Source organism: Danio aesculapii, chromosome 8 (genome assembly GCF_903798145.1).
Source record: "Danio aesculapii chromosome 8, fDanAes4.1, whole genome shotgun sequence".
Taxonomy (NCBI): Eukaryota; Metazoa; Chordata; class Actinopteri; order Cypriniformes; family Danionidae; genus Danio; species Danio aesculapii.
The window spans coordinates 21,678,189-21,706,054 of NC_079442.1; the positions used below are offsets into that span (position 1 = coordinate 21,678,189).

Here is a 27,866-nt window from a genome sequence, read left to right on the forward strand (position 1 = left end):
TATTACCAAACAAACGACACAAGCAGCTTCATGCGACTGGGGATTTTCTGGGGATCTGTGTGTGTGTCCTATATGAATAATTCAATATGAAATACAGCAGTCTGGAATTGAATATGGTTTCAATTTCATATGCTTTAAACTGTATTGATTTATTTGTCACAGTTACATATTATTTAGCATATTAAATTAATACAGTTTGTATTTAGGGTAAATATGAAAAGAATTGACAAACGTTGACAAATAAATAAATAAATAAAAGTATAATACAATTTTATTGTTGTTTTCATTTTCATATTTTGTGTAGTGCTTCATTTTAGTTTTACTTAAAAATATGTTATTCTGAACAACAATGGAAATTAGTTCAACCCCAAAAATAATTAAAAAATGGACTTCACTTTATTTGGTCTATTTATTTTTTCATTTATAAGGAAAAATTTATAATGAGGGTTATTGATTTATTTTTTATTTTATTTCATATTTTTATGTGTCTTATTTTATTTATTTGTTTATTTCATTTTATTTTATATTTATTTTACTTTATGTTTCTTTCTTTATTTTATTTTATATTTTTGTGTCTTTATTTATTTATTTATTTATTTATTTGTTTATTTCATTTCATTTTATATTTATTTTACTTTATATTTCTTTATTTTATTTCATATTTTCTATTAATCTTATTTTATTTATTTATTGTTTTTTTGTTTTATTTCATATTTATTTTACTCTATATTTATTTTATTTTATATTTATTTTATGTTTATTTATATGTGCAGCATATTATTTGTAGATGACTCTAATTATGCGATCTTGTTCTTTCCTGTATTCATTTACCTCATAACCTTGTCGCACTGCATATTAAATTCTTATTAAAACAGAATTAAAATGATTTAATGGGAAAGGGGGGGGGGGTGTCTTTAGAGACTCTTTTCACTAATAAGTAAACAGGAAGGTGAAGTGCATTCAGGAACAGACCTGTTTACCTTTACAGCATGTTTATATGTTGCACCGTTGAGAGTAATCATTGGTTACATGTCATTTAGCAGATGCGTTCTAGAGCAAACACAATGTTTGGATGCATCATTACCTTAGAGTGGACTCATTATGACTTGCAGCTTGGTTAATATATTTGATCTCTCTGTGGAGTGACCTTTATGGTTAATGTAATGATGTAATAAGGTGCCGTGATTATTAGCAGTGCTGGTTTCGGATGCGAAGCTGAAGTTTTTATCACCACTGGCTCTAATTACCCTGTCGCTCACTGGCAAGCAGACGAAAGTGGCTTAAACCTCTGGCACGCTCCCCTACTTTTTATCAATGCCAGTGGCACAGCAGCCTGTTTCTCCAGAGATATTTTCTTCAAAAAAGCCTTGAAATGATCCCTCACAGTCTCTCTTTTATTGTCTCCAGTGACCTGAGAGATCCCCAGGGCTCAGAGTCACGCCGACTTTGCTTTTGAGAACTGATCCTGCCAAAACGGTTCAAAATTGGGACTGGTTTGTGGTGGAGAAAGCGGGTTCTCGGCAAAAGAAAATCTACAAGATATAATGCTTCTTATATATTTGCTACTTTTTAATTAATTACTGTTTGAGTACTGTTTTGAATATGTTCAATCTTAAGATTGGCATTTGTTTAGCTTGGCATTGACATTGGTCAATATTTAACCGAAACGTTAGTGCTGCGTTCCAATTCGCATACTTATACTACGCCCTAAAAGTATGTACTTTTTTTGTGAAGGGAAAATATATACTTTTGAGTGTGTAACAGGAGAGTATGCAAGCTTTGGGGGAGTTCTGCGTTTTTGTTAACATTATGTTGCTTCGTTATGAGCCCTGTCAATCATCCACATATCATCCACATTTTTGCCATATTTAATTTGCTACCTTATTGGAGAAGCAGCAGCAGGATAATCTGCCATTCACGATTCTTTCATGCAGAGAAATCTCCTCAGGTCTTTGGATAATTATGCATTCAGACGTTAATATCCAAACTCGTCTTTATATAAGTTCAGTATTGTTGTTGCAGATGAAATATAACACAGAAAACATGATTTAAATATTTTCCAGTGGGCTAGATCTTAATTAACAGTTATACAAGCATCTTTACCGAAGCCTCTCTACTTGACAGTTGGTCTATAATGTTTGTAGTTTATTTACACTTTTCACCCGCATTAGTAGTTCTAATCGAATTTACGTCCAACGCGCAATGTACTGTGGGCAATATCAGCGGTAGGGTAATTTATTCATTTTCTGAGATTTTTTTGGCCTATGCACTAGAGATCTGCGCGGGACTAAATTTTAAATCCCGTTCCCGCCCGCTCTCGCCAGGTTTTAGTCCGAACCCGATCGCTCCCGCTTATATTCAGCATTTGTTGTCCCGCCACGTTTTCAGGGACAAAACCGAAAACCACTCAGCTATACTGATTCCAGACAGCCTATAACAAGCTGTCTGTATAAACACACACACACACACACACACACACACACACACATAAGCACCAAGCAAGTGACACACAGACAAACTTGCAAAGTCTGAACTTACAAGGAGAGGATGCAAGACTAAACTGTGTGTACTTAATATTGAGGAAAAAGCCCCAATCAGACTGGCAAGTGTCTGCAGCCACGCCTCCATTTTCAGATGTCTTCGTTTTCCCCCATCCACACTAACACGGAGGAGCAGCGTTTTAGAATGAAAACGGCCGCTCCAGCATTTTCAAAACACTCCGTTTTCAGCGCTCGAAAACTCCGGCGTAATGTGGATGGATGTCGTAACCGTAGCAAAACTTATGCGTTTTAAAACTAAAGCGTATTAGTGTAAATGGGGCCTGAATCACTGTCTCTCTCCCCTGCATCTGTGTTTGTGTAGACTGTGTGAAAAGCCACTCGACACTCCTGCTTAAAGCAGGACTCACCCTCTTTCCTGACTTTTTTTCAAACTAGAGGTGTGAAAACACCCTGCTGAGACAGGAAGGTTTTATGGCCTTTTAAGCAATTCAACATGAAGAGGAAATACACACAAAAACTACGTATATAAAGAAACTGTAACTGCTTAGAGAAAAATCTAGAGTAATAAGAGCTCTTTTTTGTTTATGAAGTGCTCTAGCATTCACGAAAGAGATGAGTTTTCATTTGCCATTTGAATCAGCGGAAATGCACATAAATTGAATGAAGATCATTCTACCAGTGAGGAACAGTGAACGAAAAGGTTCTGGAAAGTGATTTAGAACCTCTCTAGGATGGTACTACTAGACAGTGCTCACTTTCTGACTGGGGATTTCTGGAGGGCATGTAGACTTTCAGAAGCAAGTGGAGGTAAGTGAGTGCAAAGCCACTGGTTGTTCTGTAAGCCAGCATCAAAGATTTGTACTTGATACAAGCTTCAACCAGTGCAGGGAGATAAAGTGAGGTGTGACATGGGCTCTCTTTGATTTGTTGAAAACCAGACAAGTTGCAGCATTCTGGATCATCTGTAGAGATTTAAGAGTGCAAGATGGGACACCAGCCAGAAGAGCATTACAGTAGTAAAAAGCAGGACTGATGAGTTGAAACTGCTTTAGCAATCCGCAGGGCTTCAGTGACTGAGTCGTGCTGTCTCAGTGGAATGTCCACATTTAAAGTCTAATTTGTGCGTGTGTGTGTGTGTGCGCGCGCAGCAGGGTATTCTGTGCAAGAAATGTGGTCATTTACGACACTTTTCAGTGTTTTGGCTATGAAAGGGAGGAGAGAGACCGGTCTGTATATTCCAACCATTGAGGTCCTTAGTGATGTTTGAATGCTTCTTATTCTGTGAGGAGGGAGAAGAGGGAGAGTGTTTTTCATTCTGAGAGTATGATTATTGGTGATATGAGATGGACAAGGTGGGAAACCGATAATTTTAGTGGTTTTGTTTGTGAAAAAGGAGACCAAATCATCAGCTCATAAGGAGGTGGTGGTGAAGGAGCGAGCAGGGTATTGAATGTTCTAAAGAGTTGGGTAAAGAGTTGGCGAATTTCTGATGTGCTGTTGTATTTGTTATTGTAGTATAGAGTTTGCTGGTTAGCAAATGATGTAAGTTGGGATTGATTGTGCAGCTGGGTCATTTGAATCTTGCCATAGTCGCTCTGCTGCCCTAAGTACTGACTGTTGTTCTCGCAGAACATCGGAGAGCAAGGGGTTGGAAGTTGTGCACATTGGCCTGGTGGAGAGAGGATATTTCTCATCTAGGCAGGAGGTTAAAGTGGAGAAGAAGTGATGGTGAAGTGATCTGAAGTGTGTAGTGGTTTAACAGAGACATTTTCTGAAGTGCACTGTCTTGTGTGTGTGTGTGTGTGTGTGTATATATATATATATATATATATATATATATATATATATATATATATATATATATATATATATATATATATATATATATATATATATATATATATATATATATATAAGGTCCAATTGATTGCCAGAATTGTGTGTACTGGTGGTGATAATCCATCTGAGGTTGAATGGTGTAATGAGAGAACAGAAGGTTGTATCATAAGGTTTCCCAAAATGAATGTTGAAATCACCTAGTGTACTACAAAGGGGACTGTCATCCTTAGGGAATGATGACTGCAGCCCATCCAATACCTCAGTAAATGCATCCAACTGACCAGGAGAACTGTACATGACCAGAATGTGAAATATAGGTGGTGAAGTGATAGTGACAATACTTAATCTTTTCAGACCATTCCCTGAGATGGCTGTACATAAAATTCTGAGTATATCAGCAGTTTCTGAAATACCCAGACCAGAGTGTTTGGAGGAACAATCATGCTTCTTATTAAATCGCCTTTCTTCCCCATTCTGATGCTCAGTTTGAATTCCAGTAGATCATCTTGGCCACTACCCTACATGCCAGAGGTACAAGTACAAGAATTGCTGTTATGTGCTTTTTCTAATTAGATATTTGCATTAACCAGTAGTTCAACAAAAGACCAATGAGTGCATTGCTTTAAGGTCAGAGTGGAGCAAAAAGAACAGACTAGCAAGAAACATTTTTTTGGAGGTCACACCAATAAATTATGATTATAGAGTCTATGTTTTAATTAAAGTTCTGCTGCTTTAAATGGTTGAGCTTTGTTTAGCATCAACTGTTACAATGCATTTTTAAAATTGATTGAGGCCTAATTGCTTCTCTGTCTCATAGTCTTTATATTTGCGATTTGAACTTTACGGTTTGTTTGCATTTCATTTTTAGAACTTAATTTTAATAGTTACCATCTTGTGTGTAAATCGACCTTTAATCAGGTTTTTAAAAAGTCTAAAATCCCAAAATCTGAATTTTAGGCCTTAAAAATGCCAAAATTTACTGAAAAAATATGTTGTAGGTCTTAAATTTTTAAGTCAGTTGACATTTCTGTGTGGAGTTTGCATGTTCTCCCCGTGTTCATGTGGGTTTCTTCCGGGTGCTCCGGTTTCCCCCACAAGTCCAAAGACATGTGGTACTGGTGAATTGGTTAACCTAAATTGTCTGCAGTGTATGTGTGTGAATGAGTTTGTATGGATGTTTCCCAGTAATGGGTCGCAGCTGGAAGGGCATCCACTGCGTAAAACATGCTGGATAAGTTGGCGGTTCATTCCGCTGTGGTGACCCCAGATTAATAAAGGGACTAAGCCGAAAAGAAAATGAATGATGTTAATTAAAAAAAAATATATATATATATTTTAAAAAAATTATTTTGGAAAAAAGAGTGTATGGATGCAAGAAGAGCTTGCTTGTTTTTACACAATATTAAAAATATTTTGCTAAGAAATATAAAAAAATATATTATTTATTATTGTATTATTAAATGTAATAAATTATGATATTTTTTGTTTAAGGCAAATAAAAATCTTTTCCATCTGGGCCATTTTAAAATTCCTTAGCCTTTAGTGCTTTATGAGTCTAACATAATGGTCTCAAAAATGTCTTAAAGTCTTGAATTTAACTTGGTTAAACCTGTAGAAACCCTGTTAATAGTTTATTAAGAACATTACTATGCACATATCCGTATTACACAAGCTATACAGTAACAGTTTTACAAGCTGTACGTAAACCTGTTAATGATAGTATAAATCAAGAAAATGATGTGTCCATTAATTTGGTAGTTAAATAAATCTAACAATGATTCTAAAAATAAATCGTTGATGAGTCTCATGTATATGCATCTGGTACATTTTAAGGTGGGAGACTGCGAGAACAGAGAATGCGTCCTCTGAAATGGAATGCTGCGTTCTTCCTTATGGTCATATGACCTTCACACGTTTTTAATGAAAAATTATTCAAACATTACAGCATTCATACAACGATTTATTGTTTTTCCCTTTTCACAATATATGCATAAAGACTTTACAAATATACATTGCACAATACAAATAAAACAGATTTTAATACGAATTTCAGCAAATAAACACCCTTAATGTGTTAATGCCTTGATTAAGAATTTCATGGTAATGTTTACTATCACCATCACAATTATGGAAACTGCTGAGATAAATAAGTTATATCTCTGAACTTTAATAAAATTCTGCATTTCCTGCCTTCTTTATTCAGCCGCAATGACTTTTAGGACTTCTCGAGCGAGTTTTGCGCTCAAGTCTGAATCGATGTGTCCTCGTGTCAAGAATGCATCCGGGAACTTTCACGCGTCCTGCGGTCTTGAGTTGTGAAACTGAACTTTGGCAGTTGATGATGACGTTACACGAGAAAACGAGGACGCAAGAATGCTGAAGAATGCATATTGAGAAACAGCCCACATCTACATGCCTAAATGCATTGGGTTGCTGTAGTGATTGACTGACTAGAAATTTGCGGTAACGAGTAGTTGGACAGGTGTACCTAATAAAGTGGCCATTGTATTTCCACACTTTAATTGTCTCATTTCAAAATATATGGATATCTTAAAGAATTGGAACATTTAGGTTTTCATGATTTTAAGATGTTTTTGACTTTATTTAAGTAGTTTTTAAGCATTTATAAGTAAATCTAGGACATTTACAGTTATTATATGCACATCTTTTTAAAATAAATCATTAGGGTTTAGGCTTGTACCGGTTTTTGGACTTGTACCAGTTTTTTTTTTCTTGCTGAAAAGTAGCTGCAAAGTTAGTACAAAGTTTTTTCCCCTCTTCTTCTTATTAACCTTATGTAATTTCTCCTTCTGGGAACAGAAAGCTTGAAGTTGTGCAGTATTCATGGAAATGAGAATGTTGAAGGTGCTGAATAAAGAATTTGAAGAATAAAAGATGATCTCCCTAATGTGTCTTAAACATGCGTTTCAGAATCCAACATTCAGACATAAAATAAGCCTTTCAAAAAATGTTCAGCTGATAATGCAGATGAATGCTAATGTGGCTCATTTGGCTTTTCAGGTACAAGTTGATCAGACGGCGGGTGATCTGGCTGATTGGACAGTGGATCTCGGTGAAGTTCAAGCCGGAGCTGCGGCCCCTGCTCTACGAAGTCATTCTCAGTCTCATGCAAGACCCTGACCTGGTGGTAAGTGAAGTTATACAGGATATCCACAAACTAAAATCTATTATTCTATAAGTCTATTATTCTATAAATATATTAGTCATCATTTAATCAATCTAATGCCGTTCCAAAGCCTTTAGAACTATTAGCAAAATTGTCATTCATTTTAAAATATGAAGAGTTCAGACGCAAAAACCCTCTAAGTGCCATCTGAATAAGTGCCATCAAGTGCCTCTAAGTGCCATCTCCTATGTTTATGTTTAGCTAATTTACTTTAAAGGCACATAATCTTTGCTATTAAATAGAAATTACTGAGCCTTCAAATAGGAGGCTGAGAAAATGCTTATTTTAAAAGAAAGATTTCGATAGCACTCTTCACATGTATTCTATAAAATGTAACAATAATATAAATAGCATAAATTTAGTTTATATTTTAAATCATGTTTCATCATAAACATTTTTGTGCTTTTGCAAAAGCAACATTTCCACTCTTTGTTTAAAGTTAATTGTTTTTAATTTTTTTAAAGAAGCCTTTTTTTAGTCAGCAGTTGTAGCTTGGTCGTGATGTTATGCAGGAGAGCAGTCATGAATTCTCAATGAGCGTTACCAATTATTGACCTGCTTTCTTTGCATTGAAAGCCCTGACAAATCACCCATTGGTTCAAATCAATATTGTCTTCCCCAATTAGGGACGCGTGAGGACTCTGATTAGCCGCATTGTGTCTCAGTAAATAATGAGAGGCCATCATTAGATGCCAACTTATGAACAGCACCATTAATCAGCAGCAGCAGTAGGTAATCGCTAATACGACTGCCAGTGACCAGAGCCACCCTCCAGCATGCCTTCAAAATCAATTTCATGTGCAGTTTGTACACTCAGAGTCTTTTATGGTTTGTTTTGGCTACTGCTGTCCAGTACTTTTCTTGGTCCTTTTATTTCATGTTTATTTGATCTTCATTTTTTTTTTGCTCAGCAATATTTATGAACGAAACACTACTAGAGGTAGGGTAAAAATAACATGGTGCAAAATACAGAGCAGTCTATGTGGAAAAACAGCATTGTCTGCTGCCTAAACTTTTGCTTGCTTGTACATTTCCAGCCTTCACATCTCCAACTCACTCATTATAAAGCAAAAAGAACAGTTCTGTGCTGGATTGGAACAAAAAGATGCATACTACTCTGTCCAATAATCTCTGAAAAGAAATGAATCTTTCCAAATGAATCTTTCTTCGTCAACTTTTCTTTTCTGGAAACTGACATCCTCACCCATTAAAACCCTCACTGCAGCGAAAAGTGTCGCCCAATGATGGCAAACATAAGCTGACTGGATGCCATGACAATAGTGTCACACAGGAAAACTATAGACTTTCGTTTTTGCTTTATAGGGTGATTCAAAAAGAATACCACAACTTTGAAAATCTTTATTTACTCAAAAACATAATGGAACCATGGGAAATTAATCAATGTGAAGAGTACAAAACAAAGTTTTTATTTCAGTGGAAAACAAGTTCATAGATGTTCAATATGGTGTTCTCCAGACACACAAGTGACATCAACCCGATACTCGAACTTGTTCCACACTCTCTGCAGCATCTTGGGCGAATAACTGGATAGCTGCAGTTATTCCTTCTTTTAGTTCCTCAATGTTAGCTGGTAGAGGTGGTTGAAACACCATATCTTTAACGTATTCCCATAGAAAAAATCAAAGGGGGTGAGGTCAGGGCTTCTTGGGGGCCAGTGATGAAGTGCTCTGTCATGAGCTGCCTGGCGCCGATCCATTGCTTTGGGTACCTTTCATTAAAATTGGCAACCAAATGAAATTTCAATTTCCTTAAATCAACAACAGAAAGAGCTTAGCTCTCCTTTTCTTCTTTGCAGAAGTCTCGATTTTCAAAGTTGTGGTATTCTTTTTGAATCACCCTGTATACAAAAATATTAACTGTTTATTGGCAGTTACAAAGTATAATCTTATTTTACAACCTTAATCCTATCTATCCCCCAAATACTGCCTTAATAACTATTAATTAGTATTTTTTTTTAGCTGAAATCATATTATTTATATAATCATAAATCTTAATGGTTTGTTAATAGCAGAAATTGTGTACACACACACAGTCACTGTTTTGGAGCACACTATGTTTATACAGTTTACATTACCTTCAACAACTATTTAAAACTTTTGATTTGAAGGTGACTTTAATGAGCTATATGAACATAGACTTTTAATTTTGGTCAGCCAGCCCCATGGCTTCCGGTGAATTGTCATCCCATACAAAATCGCTGCGATCTTCACTGCCTGGCTCAGGCCAAACAAGAAGCACTACATTAAATTGTATTTTGCCATGCCTTAAAAATATAGAAATTAATTTTATCCCAGTATTTAGTAGTATCTAGCCTGCTGCTATTGAAGCCGCTGCGTAATAAATGGTCTTTCATCTCTTTTTTACACTTAAATAACCAAAATGGATGCTTAAGTCTATTTAACTGATTAAATTTGATTTGCATTACAACATTGATGCTGTAAAAGGAACCATATGAATTTGAAAATAGTCACACAAACCTTTCACTGAAGTTCATCACTGGCTGGAAAGCACTAGTTAGCTTCAGAGGTCTGCACAGGACTGTTTTTTTTTTGTCCTGCTCCAGCCAAGTTTTATTCCGCACCCAACTACCGCAGCTATTTATTCACCCTTTGTTTCTCACTGTCCGTTTTCTTCCTGACCCGACTACTCCTGCTTAATTTAAATCATGTTTCCACAATCTCACATTTACATTCTAATGCTAAAAGAGAGAAAAATCAAAAAGGTAAGCTGTACTAAAAAGTAATTTCAACCTACAGAGAGAAAAAAAATGAATACGAATGAACACGTCATTTAAGATTCCAGGTTCCAATTCTAACATCCTTCAAGGACAACACATCCACATGCTCGTTCATTATTCTGCACTGTCACTCATTGACAACTTGCCTGTTCTGTCTGAGGGCCGTTATGCACATGCTGCATGCACAATCCTACAAATGAAATACACAGAGCAGAAAGCCCTGATCTATTCATGCAGTGCATTTATGCAGTCCTGAGCGGTCAATATATTAGTAATAAAAAGCCTCCACAACTCGCCGCTGTGCAGAGATGGTGTAAATCCAGATATGCTTTCTGAAAGGACGTTTGGAACAGGATAGTCAATTGTTTGACCTTCTGCTCCCTTTCAAATTACACCCGAGTTCTGCCCGCTCCCACATTTTATACAGGCAATTAAACCCGCGTCACAAGAAACCTAGTCCGGTCCTGTGGTTCCTGCAGGACAGCTACTTTAATGGTTGGTGTTTGTGCTTGACTGGTGGACATATACAGTTGAAATTATCAGCCCTCCTGAAATATTAGCCCCCTTGTAATTTTTTCCCCCAATTTCTGTTTAACAGAAAACACATTTCCAAACATGGTTTTAATACCTAATTTCTAAAATCTGATTTTATTTGATCTTTTCTATGATGACAGTACCTAATATTTTACTAGATATATTTTGAGATGCTAATATTCAGCATAACAGTGGTCTGTTCTGTAGAAAATAGTGACAAAATATTGCTTAAGAAGGCTAATAATATTGACTTTTAAATGGTTTTACAAGTAAAATGCTTTTATTCTATCCAATATAAATTTATTCTATTCTTGATCTACTAAACATATTTTGGTAAATATTTGAAAAGGAAAAAGAAATAAATATATCACAGGAGGGCTAATAATTTTGACTTCAACTGTATATCTGTCTTTGCTGTCATGACTATCACAAGCATTTAAAAATGTGTCTTTGCTGCTTAAAGATATGTACTTTTGCACAACTCAATCTTTTCACTAGTAGATTTTTAAGTTATAACGATAAAACTATATTTATGTAACTGGGACATGAGCAGCGCCTATTGGAATTTACCAAATTCAGACAGATGTTTGTGAGAGTTCTTTGGTGTTGGGATTATCGCAGTCTGAAAATGGAGTGAAGGCTTTATCAGCTGCCAGAGGACCGGACACGTTCGTTCAGTGATGGAGAGAGAGGGAAATTATCACAAGTGTTTTTGGGATTTCTTCGAACATTCAGGGCGAAGGACGATCCACAAATCATTTTTCTTTCCGTCAACCTGATTGGAATTTTGATTGCTTTCTCTGGCCATGAGATTATGTGTTTCTGAAATGAGACTGACAGCATGAAATCATCCCAGCATTTTATTCTAGGTTTAACTCGTACCTGTTGTCCATCCCTGACTTGATTACATTTACATTTAGGACATTGATTACGGTGCAGTGTGTGCCTCTGCTGTCATTATACTGCTGCTGGATGTTATTACAGTGCAGCGCTCAGCTTGAAGATGATGCCATCGTCGGACAGACAGTATTATAAATGAATGCTGGTTTTATATTATGGTAACTGCATAAATCTACTTATTTCAGCCTTTCTTTCTGTATAAATACACTTATTTTTGCAGAAAGTTATATTTTTTTCTCTGTATACTGTGTACTTTTATTGTATCATATATATGCTGGTTAAAACACATCCAAATATTTATTTATTTTAGTTATTGTTATCATCATCATCACTCTCTTTATATTATTATGATTATTAGTAGTATTAGTACTAGTATTATTATTATTATTATTTTTATTATTGCTACATTTATTGTCAGTTACTATATTCTGTGGCAGTTTTATCACTAAGAATATATTTTAATAAAATAATTTCCTTATATGACATTACTTACATATGGTTATATATTAGTCTTTGGGCACACTTTAACAAATGTTCAATGTCTTTGTCGGTGTCTGTGGGTATTTATTTAGTTTGAAATCGTCCTATTTGGTTTACCACTGCAGAATTCAAAATATTTGTATTATTATTTATACATTTTCTTTGTATAACTTCTTAACATTGCTGTATTCCTGTAACTAAAAGCTCAGCTTACTATGGACTTATTGCAGGTTTAAATGAGTTGATTTAAATAAGTTTAAATCTGAATTTTCTATGTGGATCCCAATATACAGGGTGGGTGAAAAGCTAGGCATTTAAAATTGGTAACAAACACCATATTTGTAATATTGCCTCTTATGAGTGTTGCCTGTGCTTTCAATCTGGGAGATTTGAAATTCAATTTACCATCATCTATTTAGACCGTTTTCATCATGACTTCAGTGATGGCGTTTTCATCATGACTCCAGTGATGGCGTTTTCATCATGACTCCAGAAGATCTGCAGTCATATCTATAGCAATATCTATTAGATATTGCCTCTTTCTTTTCTTTTTTTTTTTTTTTACCCCTGCTGTACTTTGAAGTAATGCTTACTATATAAAGTACATTTGTCTTGTGTTAAATCGTTTTCTTTGCACTGTTCAAGCATTTTTTTCATTGTTTGCATGTTATCTCATAATAACAGATTTCTTTTGGCACACTTCCCACTCTTCATTTCCATATTCCATACTTCACAATTAATAGAATGTAAAATACCATAACACTATTCTGCCCATTGTAATTCCAGCATGATATTTCAGCATGTTGCAGTTTACGCTGTCATGCATCCTGACCATAACATGCTCTTCTTTATTCATTGATTTGTTCTTGATATTTATGAAACAAGTTTAATAATGTGCACTCACCAGCCTCTTTATAAGGTACACCTTACTAGTACCAGGTTGGACCACCTTTTGCCTTCAGAACTGCCTTAATCCTTCGTGGCATAGATTCAACATGGTACTGGAAATATTCCTCAGAGGTTTTGGTCCATATTGACATGATAGCATCACACATGCAAATCCATGTTGTGAGTCTCCTGTTCCACCACATCCCAAAGGTGCTCTATTGGATTGAGATATGGTGACTGTGGAGGACATTTGAGTACAGTGAACTCATTGTCATGTTCAAGAAACCAGCCTGAGATGATTCACGCTTCATGACATGGTGTGTTATCTTGCTGGAAGTAGCCATCAGAAGATGGGTACACTGTGGTCATAAAGACATGGACATGGTCAGCAACAATACTCAGGTAGGCTGTGGCAATGACACAATGCTTAATTGGTACTAATGGGCACAAAGTGTGCCAACAAAATATCCCCCACGCTATTGCACCACCACCACCAGCCTGAGCCGTTGATACAAGGCAGGATGGGCCTATGCTTTCATGTTGTTGATGCCAAATACTGAGAATCATCAGACCAGGCAACGTTTTTCCAGTCTTTCTATTGTCCAATTTTTGTGAGCCTATGCGAATTGTAGCCCCAGTTTGCTGTTCTCAGCTGACAGGAGTGGCACAAGATGTGATCTTCTGCTGCTGTAGCCCATCAGCCTCAAGGTTGGAAGTGTTGTGCATTCAGAGATGCTCTTCTACATACCTCGGTTGTAACGAGTGGTTATTTGGGTTACTGTTGCCTTTCTATCAGCTCGAACCAGTCTGGCCATTCTCCTCTGGCATCAACAAGGCATTTATACCCACAGAACTCCCACTGACTGGATAGTTTCTTTTTTTCGGACCATTCTCTGTAAACCCTAGAGATGGTTGTGTGTGAAATTCCAGTAGATCAGCAGTTTCTGAAATACTCACCAACAACCATGCCAAAGTCACCTAAATCAACTTTCTTCCCCATTCTGATGCCGAGTTTGACAGCAGCAGATCATCTTGACCATGTCTACATGCCTAAATGTATTGAGTTGCTGCCATGTGATTGGCTGATTAGAAGTCTGCTGTAATGAGCAGTTGGAGAAGTGTACCTAATAAAGTGGCCGGTGAGTGTATTTAAAAATATCTTGTTTAATATTTTCCTGTCCTTTTGTTTTTCAACATGTTAATTTACATTTTAAGATCATTTTCATCTGGATTATTGTTTAATTTACATCTAGATTACGGATCCCTATATATTATTGAAATATATGACATTGTTACTATATTTATAATGCATATATGGAATGCACAGTTATTTCTGAGTAATTTCCTTTGCATTATTGAAGCATCTCTCAAAACCAAACATCTACTTTTCAACACCCCTTCATTATCATTTATTTTACATGTCTCGATCTTTATATGCTCCTATTACTTTGCTCTCAGATAGCATATAAATATCATACCACAGTTCTGCCTATTGATGCTCCATGTGGACAATTCCAGCATCATGCAGTTTACGCTGTCATGCTTCCTGACCATAGCATGTGCTTATTTATTCATTGATTTGTCCAGGATATTTATGGAAGCCGGTGCAGTTTAAGCACCGAGGCCAATTGTGCAGCCTACGCTTTCTCATGTCAAATCAGCCCCGCAGGCCTCGGCAGATCCAGTCGAAATATTTAAGTTGTGGAGATGACAGACCATTAGCATGCTGTTCAAATGTCTGAAAGCTCCCTGGCGAGTGCACACGCTCGACTGTTTGTGTATGTATTTACGTCCGTGCCGTAGGAAATTGGAGTCAGAGACACCACTGGAATGAAGCAAACCGCAGTTCTCCAAACACTATTAACTCCCCTTCAGCTGCGCGTGTGACAGGCAGTCCAAATAAAGTTTACATGTTTGTTATTAACTTATCAAGCGGAGTAAAAAGCCAGCTCCGTTTCACTCGGTGGTGAGCAGATATTATTGAACGATGGAGTACGTGGTGAATTTGGAATGGCGATGAGATGTCGGTGTAATGTATTTCGCATTTCATCATCGTGTCAGGCATGGGAATGTTGTCCCGTCTCAGAGGTGAGTCTCAAATGGCGACAGAGCAATATGGATGTAAAACCTGAGGCGTTTATGGCCTTTCATCAATACTGGGGTTGTTTTCTTGAGAGTTCTCTTGAGATCATTTGAACAGCATCAGAATGTTCAGTTTCCACTTCTTTTGGGAGCAACATTTCCGTGGCATAATGCTGCATTCCATACACAGTCGGAGGTGGGAGTTTCAGCAGTGTCCATATTCTGACCCTGCATTTTCATCCTGTCATATGTGAATATTTCATAACGTTGCATATTATTGCGCTAATTATGGCCAAAACAAAACTAATAGCAAATGCGAGCTGTCCTCTTGCTGCATTCCAGAGAACTCATAATTGGGACTTTTCCTACTTCCTAATTGGAAATAATGTCTAGGATGCCGGCGGACATCTGATGTGTGAACTTGGGGCAGATCGAAGAACCCCAATGCATTTTCTCACTTCATAGATGACAGCTAGTTCTGCTTCAGTGAGATTAGCGCAGAGCTACCTCATGTGAAGCATAAATAAACTTTCAAGTGTCTTTATAGCATAAAATTTGTTGGGAACCTATTAATAAGAGCTATTTCTGAGGTAATATTAGCTTTTATAATGCATTTTACAATCTTTTTTTATTTTATTTTTTGTCAGTTGTATTCTTAGTGAATCTTCTTTTTTTTAAAGCCATTTGTTTTATTGGCACAATAGATGACCAAGCTGACATTAAAAAAAAAATCATCAGTGACGAACACCAACTCTGTTTGCAGCATTTAAAAACCATTTTCACAGTACTTTTTGCTCACCAGAGAGATGTATCAAGCAAGTCTGATAATTTGATAGTTCACGTTCACTACCTGACAAAAGTCTTTTCGTCGATCCCAGTTGTAAGGGCAACAAATAATAACTTCTAGCTGATCAGTTGGAGAAGTGGCAGAAGGCAGATTTTTCAGATGAATCATCTGTTGAACTTCATCCCAATTATCACAAATGAGGCAGAAGACCTATTGGAACCAACATGGACCCAAGATTCTCATAGAAATTCGTCAAGTTTGGTGAAGGAAAAAAAATCATGGTTTGGGGTTAGAGAGGTGCGAGAGATCTGCAGAGTGGATGGCAAGATCAACAGCCTTTGGTATCAAGACATTTGTGTTGCCCATTACATTACAAACCACAGGAGAGGGCAAATTCGTCAGCAGGATAGCGCTCCTTCTCATACTTCAGCTTCCACATCAAAGTTCCTGAAAGCAAAGGTGCTCCAAGATTGGCCAGCCCAGTCACCAGTAATAAACATGATTGAGCATGTCTGGGGTAAGATGGAGGAGGCATTAAAGATGAATCCAAATAATCTTGATGAACTCACTCCAGAGATGAATGCCATTCCAGATGACTTTTATTTATAAGTTATTTGAGTCTTTACAGAGATTTATGGATGCAGTCGACCAAGCTCATGGGAGTCATATACAATATTAATTGTTTCCACTGCACCGTGACTTTATATTCTATTCTATACATTATTTCTGTTAAGTGACAAGACTTTTGTCTAAGCAAAGTCAGACCTAATTGTCCTAATTAAATTATTCAAAATCAAGGCATGATCAGATTTTATTTGGATAAAATACATACCTCTAGAGGCCTTTGCCTTTCATATTAGCCACTTCAGATACCAAATCATTAACTAGAAGTCAAGTTATTTGTTAATAAAACTTGGATAGGCGACATGACTTTTGTCAGATAGTGCAGTTTGCAAATATTTGTCTTAGGTGATGAAAAGACAAAAAGACTTTGTGTTGAGGAGACAGCTTTGTGTTATATACTGTAGATATACAGTATTGCTCTGAATCAAATAGTATACTTTTTAGTAAGATTTTATGTTACTTTTTTGATGAAGCTTTGTAATTTGCTGAGTGGTTAAACAAATAAATGCATCATATTTTATTTTTTATAGCACTTTTTTAGAACACTATACCATGTACACAATTTTCAACTCTTTTAACAACAGTTTTTACCAGTTCAGCTTCTAATCTATCCATCTTCAACCAAAAACAGATTTTATCAGGCTCATGTTGAGTTTATTGACCCAGCAAGCAGACGGTGTGTTTTGTGTAGATCAGCGAGCTCATTCTTCTTGTGTGAGCGAGAGGAGCCATCATGTCAATGTTCAGACTGTTTGTTTGAGTGGATCTGACAGTTGCCGCAGGCTCTGTATGCTTCAGGCAAAGACGAACTTCTCTTACATGCCTCTACATATCAACAACATTGGAGGTTTTTCCCTCCTGCCTTTAAAACATGGCACTGGTCATTTCCTGGATGCAATTAAGGCTCTGCAAGTCTAGAAATGCGTAATAGTCTGGTCAGCCAATTGGTCAAGTAATGACTGTGGTTTTGAGTTTGGTCTTTGAAATTGCAGAGTCAAGCTTTGCATGAGCAGCAGTTAATCTTTTAACAACCAATTAAAATGGCATTTTTTTAGTTTGGAATTTGTTTACCAGGATCTTTTTTTTTTTTTTTTGAAGGTGTGCTATTGAGTCAATCCAAGGTATTTTGTTTAATCAGATATTTTATAAGGACTGAGGTTATTGTAAAAAAAAAATTTATTTTGAAAATGCATGTTAGTGTAAGAATGGGTTTTTAACAACAGTGGTGCGAACTGTGGTTTTGCCGAACGACTAAAACGTTATCAGTATGATGGTAAAAAAAACTACATTTCTTGTCAAACCATCCTTCTGCAATCTTATACCGAAATGGAGCAGTTAAGTGTTGATGTTAAGTCAAAAGTAATTCACTACTTGAAAATTAAATGATTTAATGACAATAATTCTCTACGGCTACAGCTGAATAAATTAAAAGTAACTGTATAAAATAATAAGATATGAAATGGTAAAAACATATGATATTAATTGTACCCAGCTTAAATGTAAAATAAAGTTACCTGAGAGAGAGATGGTGGGGGAGTGGGAGTGGGAGAAAGATGAGAGAGTAGCCCCCAGAGAGAGCCTGATAGCAGTAGAACCTGAGAAGATTCAGGAGCAGGAAAAGAGACAGAGCAAAGTTGACCACCTATTGTGTATCTTTCTTGAACATGTGACCAAAGCCCAAATACTGAGACATACAAATTAATCAACATGTGACCACTTAGTAAAACCAAAGTTAACATATTAACCAGGCCCTGATCTTATCAGCGTCTTCCTTTGGAATCTGTATGGAGCTTCTTGGTGGAAAAGACCTGTTTTGCCATATAAACAAATGTATATAATAATTTGCACTCTTACATCAGTATCAACTTAATGGAGATGTATTAGAGCAATAGATACTGTAATTGATGTTTTTCGAAATGACTTTATCAGTGATTAAGTTCCATTAATATTTCATGATAATTAAGTATCAAATCAGCAGGGATTTAATAGACAGTTCAAACTAAATTATAGTTAAAACAATTTAGATGGTACATTATAAAAACACAATTTTAAAAGTATATTTAAAAACATCTTTTTTTTCCAGTTAGTTTTTTAAGAAAAATTATATCTTAAAAATAACTTTAAAAAATGCTTTGCAAACATATTCAAAATATTACATGTATATTACTATTTATTGCTATATTTTACAAAACATGGTATGCGTCTTCAACACTATGCCTTGAAAGTACTCAAAAAACTTCCCAGACATGACACTTGTCTTGTTATATTCCCTAAATCATGCCAAGACCAAATATGCAAAAATCAACTAAGCTTCCTCTGGCCATTTTGGTTTTGATTGAAAACTTATTTTTTCGACGACATGTTTTTTCATTTACGGCACCGACAAATGTGCTGACACGACATCAAAGATCATCTGAGGCTGTAATTCTGCAATGTTTAAATGTATTGATCCTGAAGGTGTGCCATTGCCAACTATACACATAAATTTGACCACCCAGTGGCCACACAATGTAAACCCTTAACTAATCATCAATAAAGAATCTCCCAAAATGGCTAATAAATGTTGATTGCATACAGTATGTTTATTGTGGTAAAATTTATATCAAATTATTCCTTCATGTCGAGAACATTAACACCAAACATGCCATATTTGGGCAAACTTCCCATCCGCCATACTGATTTTGTTCAAAAACCTTCTTTTGCGAACTCCTCGATTGTTGGTTCAATGGTCACCAAATTTGACTCCGATTATCTTCAGACCATGCTGACCAAAAGTTATTTAAATCATATCGATCAGCGAAACGGTTGTCATTTATGGCATCAACAAATGTGTTAGCACAGTGTCAAAGTGCATCTGAGGCTGCGATTCTGCAATGCTTAAACATATTGACGCTGAACTTTAGGTGCGTTCACTAAACATCAATAATGAATCAAAATTTTGCCAATAACTTTAGACTGCATATGTTTATTGTGGTAAAATTCTCAACATATTCATTGGGTCATGCCGAGAACACTGATGCCAAATATGCTGTATTAGGCTATAACTCCTGTACGCTATATTGATTTTGTTCAAAAGATTTATTTGTAAATTCCTCCTAGACTGTTTGCCGAAATATCACCAAATTTGACTTGGGTCATTTTCTGACCATGATGACCAAATATTATAAAATTTGCATTAATAGGCAAAACATTTTGTTTACGGCGCTGACAAATGTGCTTATTGGCTCTGAACTGCCTGGCCCCTTAATTGCTGCTTACAGCTAGATTTATTATTAATATAATGTTGTTGTTTTTATTGTTAATTTTATTATTACAGTTATGATTTTGATTATTATTATTATTAGTAGTAGTAGTAGTAGTAGTAGTAGTAGTGGGGCAAGGCAAATTTATTTATTTAGTACATTTCATACACAATGGTAATTCAAAGTGCTTTACATAAACAGGAATAAAAAAACAAGTATAAGAAATAAAAACAACAAAGAATTTAAAAAAGTAATAATTTAAATGTAAAGGTTGTAGTAGAAGTTGTTTATGGATTTTGATATGCATTATTTATTTATTTATTTATTTACTGTTTAAGTGGTTTTTGTCTGGATCTTGGCTATGCTTTTTTCTTACCAACTACACATAAGATATCTAGTCCACAGCTTTGGACATTTAGGTGTGTGTGTCTGTCTGTGCGTGTGAAGTGTGTGAGGTGTTTGTCCAGTTCAGAAATGAGAAATATCACCAGGTTTGGAGACAGTGAAGCTCTCGTGCCTCCAGGATCTTATAACACAGCAGCAGATCATTTATCTTACATGTTTCAACATTGCCTCGACTCTATTATGCAAAGGAAATGAGATTGAGCTACTTCTATTTCATGGTTTGTCAGCTTGAAAAGAATAGACAAATCGCTTTCATATGCACGAACCCTCATACATACATTAATACATATATACAGTATATACACACACAGCCTATATTTGCAAATATTGTACTTCTGCGCAATATTATTAGCAGAAACCTACTCTGTATCATTATTGTTTTGACGTCTTATTATCCATGCCAACATTTTTGTTCCCTTTTATCAGTTATTGGGATAATTGTAATGTTTATCTGCTCAATGGGATTACTGACTAAAAAGCTTTTTTATTTTGTAAGCGACATTGAAGATAAGCCGAAATGAAAGCTTCATGACGAAATAGATTAAATAATTGTAATTAAAACACGCTGTTGGAAAAAAAAGAGAACAGAATGGCTTCATGTATTAATTGTGTTTAGAAGAAAAGAAATGCTTGAGATTCTGAGCAGTTTGAACTGCTCAAGATAAAATGGTAGATCGTCTCTGCTAATGTCATTGCTAGTAGATTGATAAATTAAGAAGGACTTAAGTTAATTGAAAAACTATCATAGTTTCTTCAATTCCAAGCTATGTTGCTGTCCAGATGTTGATGTTTACTTTTCAAAAACATATTTGTAATTAATAAGCACATGTGTCATGGGAAAAAATGAAAGACATTAGGGCTGCACAGTACATATCGTTTCAGCATCAATATCGCAATGTGGTCATTCGCAATAGTCACATCACAGGATCTGCAATATCAAGTTCAGCTTCAGTTTATTCATCCCTCAGGAAATTTCAGTGGAATTTTAGCTAACCAAGAACTATATTGTTGAGTAATTGTGAAGTTTAACCTTAATATATGTGAAAGAGTGCTTGTTTGAATTTAAGGTCTATGACTGTAAGATTTCAAGTGCATTTAAATAATTGGTAAAACTTTATAATAACTACACACTATAAATCATTTATTAAGCATTAGCAAATAGTTGATTCATTATCTGTTAAGCATTAACTCTACATTAATGAACGTTAGTAAGCAGTTTATAACTGCAACTACAAATGCTCTATTCTTGACTTACAACATATTTATAACGTGCTTAATAATTGTACTTTCATACTTTGTCAATGATTTATTTTTCATTACTAAATTAAGTATTGCATTATTTACAAACCATTTGTATTTCAAAGTAGTTGAGGGTTTTTAGGATCATTCAGAATGAGTTAGTAAATGATTAATAAACTATAGAAATCAACGTTTATATCCCAATCAAAATAAAAATATGAGTTATTTACAAATTGGGATATTCAAGTTATCTAGTGAAATAATATATTTATATCGCAATAAATATTGCAGAGAAAAAAAATCTGATTTCTCCAAAATCGTGCACCCCTAAAAGACATTGATTTCAACAGTAGTTGCCATAAAAATATTTGTCATTTTCATTGTTTAACTAAAATTATAACTGAAATTGGTTGAAATAAATTTTATATCTTAAAAAATCTAGGGTCGCCACAGCGGAATGAACCGCCAACTTATCCAGCATATGTTTTACGCAGCGGATACCCTTCTAGCCACAACCCATCACTGGGAACATCCATACACACTAATTCACACACATACTCATACACTACGGACAATTTAGCTTACCCAATTCACCTATACCACATGTTTTTGGACTGTGGGGGAAACCGGAGAACCTGGAGGAAACCCACACGAACAAGGGGAGAACATGCAAACTCCACACAGTAATGCCAACTGACCCAGCCAAGGCTCGAACCAGTGACCTTCTTGCTGTGAGGCGATCGTGCTATCCACTGCGCCACCATGATGCCGGTATGAGTATCAATATCTTAGTTTTAGAAGATATGAACATTTAAAATTTACTGTTTGTTCCATCAGTATGGATTGATTTTTTTTATGACATCGTGGTGCACTTCAGCTTCTCATCAGATCTTCAAACCAATCAAATGCTCTCTAGTATCTGAAGTGTCGCACCCCTTCAAGACGTTATTGCTGCAGCTGAAATCAGTCACTTATTTACAAGGAACTGAGTGTTCGCACCATGGATTTGCATACACACTTGTAAATAATAATAAATAATAACTTGTAGCAGACAGTGTTGATGTGAACTCCTCCATATTTGTAAGTTGTAACAGTGAGGGGGAGGAAGACCAAAAAGCCAAGATACTGAAACATGCTGCTCTCATGATCACACACCTCTACAGAAACCCCAGAGGGGGAAAATGTATTGCATACACAGTCAGCAAACAGGCAACTAGGAGATTCAAAATTAAGTTACAGTTCTGGATTGTAAATGGCACATACAAGTAATAAACCATTCAGACGGTGTAAATGTGCTTTTCTTCGGGGCTGATTTTGGTTTACGGCCCTTTGAAACCAAAGTACCTTGATGAACTATGGAAGTCCTGCAAGAAGGCTTTCTTTGCCATTCCAGATGACTTTATTAATACGTTATTTAAGTCATTGCAGAGATGGATGGATGCAGTCTTCCAAGCTTATGGGAGTCATACACAATATTAATTCTTTTCTCACTGCACCATGACTATATATTCTATACTGTATATTATTTCTGTTAAGTGACAAGACTTTTGTCTATGCAAAGTTAGACCTTACTGAGCTTATTAAATAATTAAAAATCAAGGCATGATTATTTTATTTTGGTTAAATAAGCATAATCTAGAGGCCTTTGCCTTTCATATAAGCCCACTTCTGATACCAAATGGTCAAAAAGAAGTCTAGCTATTATTTGTCATTTCTTAAACTTGGATTGACGACAAGACTTTGGTCAGGTAGTGTAGATGAGTGAGTCAGCTAAGTGTGTGAACCTACACTGGTCTCCTTTTTACTTTCGATAACAATCATTAAGTCATTGATTGGGTTCAATTCAGTATTATGACACATCACCAGGGCTTGACATTAACAACCACTGTGGCTAGTAGTTTTCTAACATTACTAGCCACTCGCCGTTTTTACTAGCCACAATTTTATTGTTAGGAACATATATTTTATACATGTAAATATGACTTTGACATGCTAAAATGACTTGATTTCGATTTTGCGTTATCTCCACATGCCTCCTCATTCATTTCACTTTTTGTGTGTCGTGTGTGAGCTTGCTCAACAATCATGAGCAAATGGGTTCTGGTTTCATAGTATTACAATTAGTATTTATTTCACATAATTCTCAGAGATCAAAATGAAGGATTAACCAAATTTATCTCTGACCACACCTAACATAATTATTTATTTCTTAACCGCAAATTTTAAATGTGTCAGAACAAGCAAAATATAGCTTTATACTATACTTTTTACAAAACATGTGCACAGTAATCTGTCTTGGCTAAAGGTCCCAGATTACCAGTTAACTACACATAAATGGGGAGTTAATCACCCATTAAAGGAGTATTATTGAAAAAATTATAAACCATATTAACGCATAAGAAAGCAAGACATACCGTGTGTGATGATGAAAGGATGATCACATAAATAATCTGTTGAAGGAATAATTGCTGCTTACAAAGAGACAAAACTGGAACTCTTGAAGGAAGCAGCCACACTGTGGGTGCATGTTAATTACTTTTTGTTTAGTGTATTTGAAAGAGAACCGATCACATCAGTTGTGTTTCTAGGCACAATTGCTTCACGCAAGGAAACGGGAGCGCGCACGCGTTTTAAACAGTCGCGCACATCACCTCAGCTGCGAGTATACCACCTGCTTTCTATTGCTTGCGTGAACACAATTATTTTTGTCAGTTGTGTTCCTTCTCAATTCTAAGATCGCCTTTGCATGCATATTATACCAACCCTATTGTGGAACCGTGCTTTTGAGAATTATTATCCAGGAAAATTATTTTCAACCAGCCAAAGTGGCTAGTGGGAGTGTCTGTCTTACCTGCCACTACTGAAATCTACACGCATTTGGCGGGTGTTAATGTCAAGCCCTGCACATCACCATGCATTAATGATTCACTGCATCCCCAGTTTTCAGTTAGACTTGATGTATACAATTTTGTCATTAAACACAAGCAGTCAGATATATGAACTGAACTTTTGAACCTGCTCTTAGTAGTCTGGCCTCTCTCGCTATATAGTATGGTAATCATATGTGTGTCTCGCCTCCCTTGCCACAGTATGCTAATAGCGCTCATGTCTTGCCTCCCTCACCATAGTATTTTAATCACAGTTACCTACAGTTCACCACAGTATGCTTGAGGTTCTAGCCTTCCTAGCCATACAGTACTACTCGCACATGCGGTTTGCCAACATGGCCATAGTATGCTACTCATGCGCTTTTCGCACATCCCTTTCCATATTGTGCTAATCGCATGTGCTTCTAGCTTTCCTTGCCATAGTATGCTACTCACCCACCAATCTTGCCTCCCTTGCCCTTGTATGCTAATCGCAAATGCGTCTTTGATCTCTCACCATAGTATGCTAGTTGCACTTGTCACATCTACCTCTTTATACTATGCAGATTCCACACTTTTTCTGCCTCCCTAACTATAGTATGGTAATTGCACTTGCATCTTGTCTCTTGCCATAGTATGCTATTCACATGTGCATCTCACCTTACTTGCCATAGTATGCTACTTGAGTATGTGTCTCACCTCTCTTGCCATAGTATGCTAATTGCACATGCGTCTTAATAGCAACTTGATAGTCAACGCATCTTTATAGAAGCATAACCGATTTAAAAAATCAGGAGTGGGATGTATCTGTGTTTTATGACGTAGAATAAAACGTGACAGTATCTTGAGTTTGTGGTAACCTTGAACCTTATTTATAACTTTAAACTGTGACTATGACTTTATTTATGAGGGAACCGGAACTGCTGAAATGCTAACTCACTTCCAGGTTTTTGTATACAAATGGACATCATAGTTCCTCCACTATTTTCACGTGCATCTCGCCTCTCTTGCCATAGTATGCTACTTGCACATACCTCACCTCCCTCGCCATAGTACACAAATAACATAAAAAAACTGTCAGTAGGCTACATATAACAAAATCTTCCTTTTCTTGATACACTGTAGAAATGATTTGTTTTGACACACCTGCACACCACCACACATTTCAATCCCATTTGAATTGCACTGAATGCTGTATTCTAAAGTGTATACACTTTTAGACTCTGCGTTGACAACATAGTCTGATGAGCTTTAGCTTAACCACTCTGATAGAGCTGGGATATAAGCAAAACCCTGTTGCCTATTTAATAAAAAGAAAGAGGAGGGGCTACTTCATATGTCGAGCCCTGTGTTCATGTTTCAGTTGAAATTACATAACACAGCAAGCAAACCTTTAAAGCGGTGATCCTTTATAGCATGGGCTGGTATAAGATTCTGACGGTATGATAACCTTGGATTAAAATATCACGGTTTCATGGTATCACGGTATTGTGATTACTCTTCTAAATATATTCTTTTTAATTGTCTGGGTAAAAAACAAAAACTATTTCCCCTTTCAAAACAATATATTCTATTTTTTGACAGATTTATGATATTTTGGAGCAGTAAACACATCAGGCTAAATGATTCAAATGAATCATAGACTTGTGCTGTCTTCATTCGTTTCAAAAACACAGATTTCTTTACAATTTAAAATGGCATCTTTGTAATTTTTTCAAGATACTGTTGTCCTGAAAAACAAAATAAATGTAAATAAAAAATCTTACATATACCTTAGAAATGGTATTACAGTACATTTTGGTGGTTTTAAAACCTTGACTTTTCCAAACCGCGGTATACCTTGAAAACGATTATCGTCCCATGCCTACGCCCAATCCCATCATAATTTGCTCATATCTGCCGGGTGGGCGCTGTGTGCTCTGGCAGGGAGCGAAGTGCTTTATTTTCAGATGTTGTTTGATGTTTTATGCCCCAGATGCCTCTGAGAGCGAAGGCAGTCCTGCTTATCTCTGCTTTTATTCCTCTGTTGTAGATGTAAGCCCTCCTAAAGCCATTTCTATGAAGATGGATTGAATTGGGTAACGGTCGGCATATTTTTATTTCAGCTGACTGTATTGTTTCTCTTAGTTACATGCTTTACAGCTTGTCATTTATCAATGAAATGCTATAGGAAACACCTGGGGTTTCATTTATAAACATGGCGTACACACAAAAGGATACATGTGTGGATTACTTTTAATGCATAAGTTGTGATCTATAAAAACAAACATGCCGGGAGAATGTGTGCAGCTATAAGTACATCTAAAGTAAGCATATTTAACTTAAATATTGACTTTATTGAACCAATTTTAATTATGTATTAATTAAATATGTATTAATAAATGAATGTAAAAATTATTCTGGCATACATTTACTTTTAGGAAGGTTTCTACCCAATGTTTTATAAAAGAGACCCCTGGTTCCCTGCTGTTTGACTGAGAGCTTCATTCTTCACTCAGTCGTGAAAAAAAAGAAATTGAGTCTCACAAACAGTGCATCCGGAAAGTGTTCATAGCACTTCACTTTTCCCACATTTTTTTATGTTACAGCCTTTCAAATTCTACACACAATAACCCATAATGAGAATATCAAAAAATATTTTTTTGAAAATGTTGCAAATTTATTCAAAATAAAAAATTCTAATAATTAAATAAAATAAATATTAAAAAAAATAATTAAAATCCCATGTACTGTACTTAAGTATTTACAGCATTTGCTCAGTACTTTGTTGATGCACCTTTTGCAGCAATTACAGCCTCAAGTCTTTTTGAATATGATGCCGCAAGCTTGGCACACCTGTCTTTGGGAATTTGTGTCCATTCCTCTTTGCAGTACCTTTCAAGCTCTATCAGGTTGGATAGGAAGTGACAGTGTACAGCCATTTTCAGATCTCTCCAGAGATGTTCAATGGGATTTAGCTCTGGGCTCTGGCTGGGCCACTCAAGGACATTCACCGAGTTGTTGTTAAGCCACTCCGTTGATATTTTGGCTGTGTGCTTTGGGTCATTGTCCTGCTGGAATATGAACTGTTGCCCCAGTCTGAGGTCAGGAGCACTCTGGACTTTTTTATTAAGAATGTCTCTGTGCATTATGCACATTCTGCATTCATCTTTCCCTCTATCCTGACTAGTCTTCCAGTTTCTGCTTCTGAAAAACATCCCCACAGTATGATGCTGCCACCACCATGCTTTATTGTAGGGATGGTATTAGCCTGGTGATGAGCGGTGCCTGGTTTTCTCCAAAAATAACGTCTGGCATTCACTCCAAATAGTTCATTTTATTCTCATCAGACTAGAGAATTTTGTTTTTTATGGTCTGAGGGTCCTTCAGATGCCTTTTGGCAAATTCAAGGTGGGGTGTGGCTTCTGTCTGGCCACTCTACCATACAGGCTTCATTGGTGTATGTCCACAGAAGAACGCTGGAGCTCAGACAGAGTGACCATCGGGTTATTGATTACCTCCCTAACTAAAGCCCTTCTCCTCAATCATTCAGC

The 27,866-nt window shown here is 36.2% G+C and overlaps 1 protein-coding gene across 1 annotated transcript in view; it reads left to right on the forward strand.

Annotated features, from left to right (window-relative positions):
* Positions 1-27,866, forward strand: part of ipo11 (importin 11) — a 311,095-nt gene that overhangs the window by 111,687 nt on the left and 171,542 nt on the right. The window contains exon 11 of the mRNA XM_056464319.1: positions 7,362-7,488. Within this exon, the coding sequence (XP_056320294.1) occupies positions 7,362-7,488 (127 nt within the window). The remainder of the gene's footprint in view (positions 1-7,361; positions 7,489-27,866) is intronic.